The sequence below is a fragment of the Nestor notabilis genome, unplaced genomic scaffold (genome assembly GCF_000696875.1).
Source record: "Nestor notabilis isolate BGI_N333 unplaced genomic scaffold, ASM69687v1 scaffold16411, whole genome shotgun sequence".
In the NCBI taxonomy this organism is placed as follows: Eukaryota; Metazoa; Chordata; class Aves; order Psittaciformes; family Psittacidae; genus Nestor; species Nestor notabilis.
Window position 1 is genome coordinate 1 of NW_009913502.1, and position 2,927 is coordinate 2,927.

Below are 2,927 nucleotides of genomic sequence, written 5' to 3' on the forward strand. Positions count from 1 at the left end.
GCTGCCAGGGATGGAGCATTTATCACTTCTTCGGGCAACCTGATCCACTCCTGCTTTCTTCCAGGAACAATGGGACAGATCACTGTCACACAGCAAGACAGAGAAGTCACAGTAAAGGAGAGAGACACCTTCCAGACCACCTGCACCTACCAGAGTAGTAACTTTTATGGCTTTGTTTTGGAGCCAGCCAAAAAGCTAATCTCCTATCAGGCAGCTGCTGGCCGCAAGCAGAGTGGCCGTTTCACCACGCTGCTGAACACCACCGGGAAATACAGCCTCCTGCAGCTGCCGGGGGTCGAGCTCTCCGACAGTGCCTTGTACCTCTGTGCTGGGCAAGACACCCTGGTGCAGGGAGCTGCCTCGGCTGTGCAATAACACAGGAAGGGAGGGTCTCTCAGCTCTCTGTTGCCAGCACTGCTTCCCCTGTGCTCCCGCAGCTCTGCATGGCAAGATCCTCTTTCTGACAGGGGCCAGGCTCAGTGGCTCTGGACATGGCTGAGCCCGACCACGAGGCAGAGCCTGCTGGGACCCAGCGTGCTAGAGGCTTGCTCTCAGCCCTGTACAACCAGTGGCAGTAAATTCCAGGGAGCCCAGGACTCATTAGGTACCTCATTAGGTACATCAAGTATCAAGTAGACCTATAAGGAGGTCCTGAGAGCACATTTGGATTGAGACCTATGGGATTCTTTGCTCTCTTCAATCAGTAAATAAACAAACAGGATTTGAGTCAAGCCATCAGGTTATGTCCAGATGTTCACTCAGTTCAAGTGCAAAGGTTGTGCCTGAGGGGCAGAGCAAACCACACAAAACAGCCCCAATTGCAAAGACCCAAGGACTCTCCATGTTTGAAACCAATAAGCAAAGACACCAATATACAAATGAACCTTACAACCAATTCCCTGGGCTCCTGATGGTCTCCTCAGGGGAGCTGGGGGCATCTGTGAACATCCTCAGCTCCTAAAGAGGGAGCAGTGCCATAGAGATAACTCCTCTGGCAGCGAGGGACTGTGTGTCCTGGACATGCCAGACTTGCAGCCACCTACAGTAGGGAAGTTTTTGTTACCCCTTCAGGCAGATTAAACACATGCTGGTTCTTAATTCATTAAAAAATATAAAGTAATGAACAATATCTTGGACAGAGCTCCACCACTGTGAGCAGTTCTACAAGGAGTCTGCAAAGATGTGTTTGGAGCTGATTCCTTATGTACACTGGCACTATCACCAATCCAATCCTGGGAGCGGTTCCATGGGGCACCTCAGTTTGGCATTGGGTCTATCTCCCAGCACCAATTCTGCTGCCCAAGGTGGCCACTGAGCATTCACATTCCAGGATTGTGACAAGACAGTACTGGGGCTGGTTTTACCTCATCCCCAAGGGAAAGTGCACTCCTTCACAGGGAGTCCTCCTGTTGCCGGTGTCCCGGCTGACAGCAACTTCAACCCGCTTCTGCATTTGGGCCTTTTGCCCCTCCATGCCTGATCATTCCTTGGTCACAAATTACCACTGCTGAGCAGTTACAGTTTGAATTTCCCCATCACTGCAAACATTGAGGCTGGGCAAGAGAGATGAGGCTGTGCTCATAAAGTGTCCTCCCTCTCACAAACTCAATTGTATGTGATGTTCTGTTATCCTCAAGTTTGAGTAAATTCTGGTATCTGTGATGTAATGTTTCCTGTCCAGAGGAACTTGGGCGTGTGCACTTATAAAGAGGCGTGTACAAATACAATTGTCTGATAAGCTCGTCTTGATGCAAACTATTGCAGCTAATGATATGGGCTGTGCTTTGGTTTCCAACACTGCTGCTTTTCATTTCCAGGTTTGGGCCATGCCCATTCCCCAGCGAAGGCTTCTTCTGAGCATGAAAGGCCTTGGGATTTCTCAGTCAGGAATGCAGCACTGCTGGCAGAAGACTCAGCTCAGTCTTAGAAGGGTCCCTAAAGGCCAGTGACATTAGCCTGGGTCACTCTGTTGGGTATATTTGAAGTGTGTTTCTGAGGAAGAAGTTCCAGCCATTCTCAGTGGGAAGGAAGCCCAAGGGTTACCGGGTCTGAGGACGTGCCATGAGCAGTCCATCTCTTTCCTTCCCTCCTCGGCTCACCCCAAAGCTCACTTGCTGCTGCCTGCCCAGGTTCATGCACTGTGCTGATAGGTTTTGACCCAATTCTGCCTAACACTGCCCTCAGGAAAAAATCGTGGTGCTGCTCAGAAGGGGCCGGGACTTGTTCTTTCTCTGTGCAGTCTGTGAGTACACATCAAAGCCATGGGCATGGTTGAGGCCTTGTCCCATCTGGCATGTCCTGCTGCAGTTGTCTCCAGCTGTCCTCAGCAGAGTCCAAGGTGCACGAGCCTCTGTGTGTGTCCTTGTGTGCCCTCATCAGGAGGGAATGTTCTGCTCACAGTGAGGACACCCTCCACTGCTCTCTCCATGAGCACCACAGAGCACAGGTTCCCAGGCTCAGAGGGAGCGTGAGTGCAGCTGAATGGTCGTGGCACCAGCCTGCTAGAGATCTGTCCAGGGAAGAGGCTCTGAAATGCAGCCCCTGCCTCGTGAGCAATCCTTTTCCTGCTCCTGCAAAGCTCGCCCTCCGTGGCTGCTGATTTCAGACCCCAATAAGGATGGTTTCACTCCAGCTTGGGTGCTGAGTGTAAGTCCGTGTAAAAAATTTGGGAATGCCTCAGCACGGCTGGCAGACTCCCCTCCCTCCGCTCAGCACGGACACAGCTGCTGTACCCTCCTGAAAGTTGTCTGCCTGGGATCAGGTCCACCTTGGACACAGTGCTGCTAAAGGCTTGTCTCCTTCCCCACAGTGACCTCTGGTGACATCGGTGCCAGGGAGCTCTGCAGGGAGGGGAGGAGCGGGGAGAAGAGGGGAGGGCAAGAGAGGAAGGGAGGAGGTAGAGAAGAGGAGGCGCCGCGGCGGGAGCC

At 52.5% G+C, this 2,927-nt stretch overlaps 1 gene segment (V, D, J or C); it reads left to right on the forward strand.

Moving 5' to 3' along the window:
- Window positions 1-64: 64 nt before the first annotated feature.
- Window positions 65-375, forward strand: LOC104412498 (the record flags this gene model as incomplete). The annotated part of the segment is given in 1 exon segment: window positions 65-375. A coding segment is annotated over 1 exon segment (311 nt), but the record flags the coding sequence as incomplete, so codon positions are not given.
- Between the last annotated feature and the right edge of the window lie 2,552 nt (window positions 376-2,927).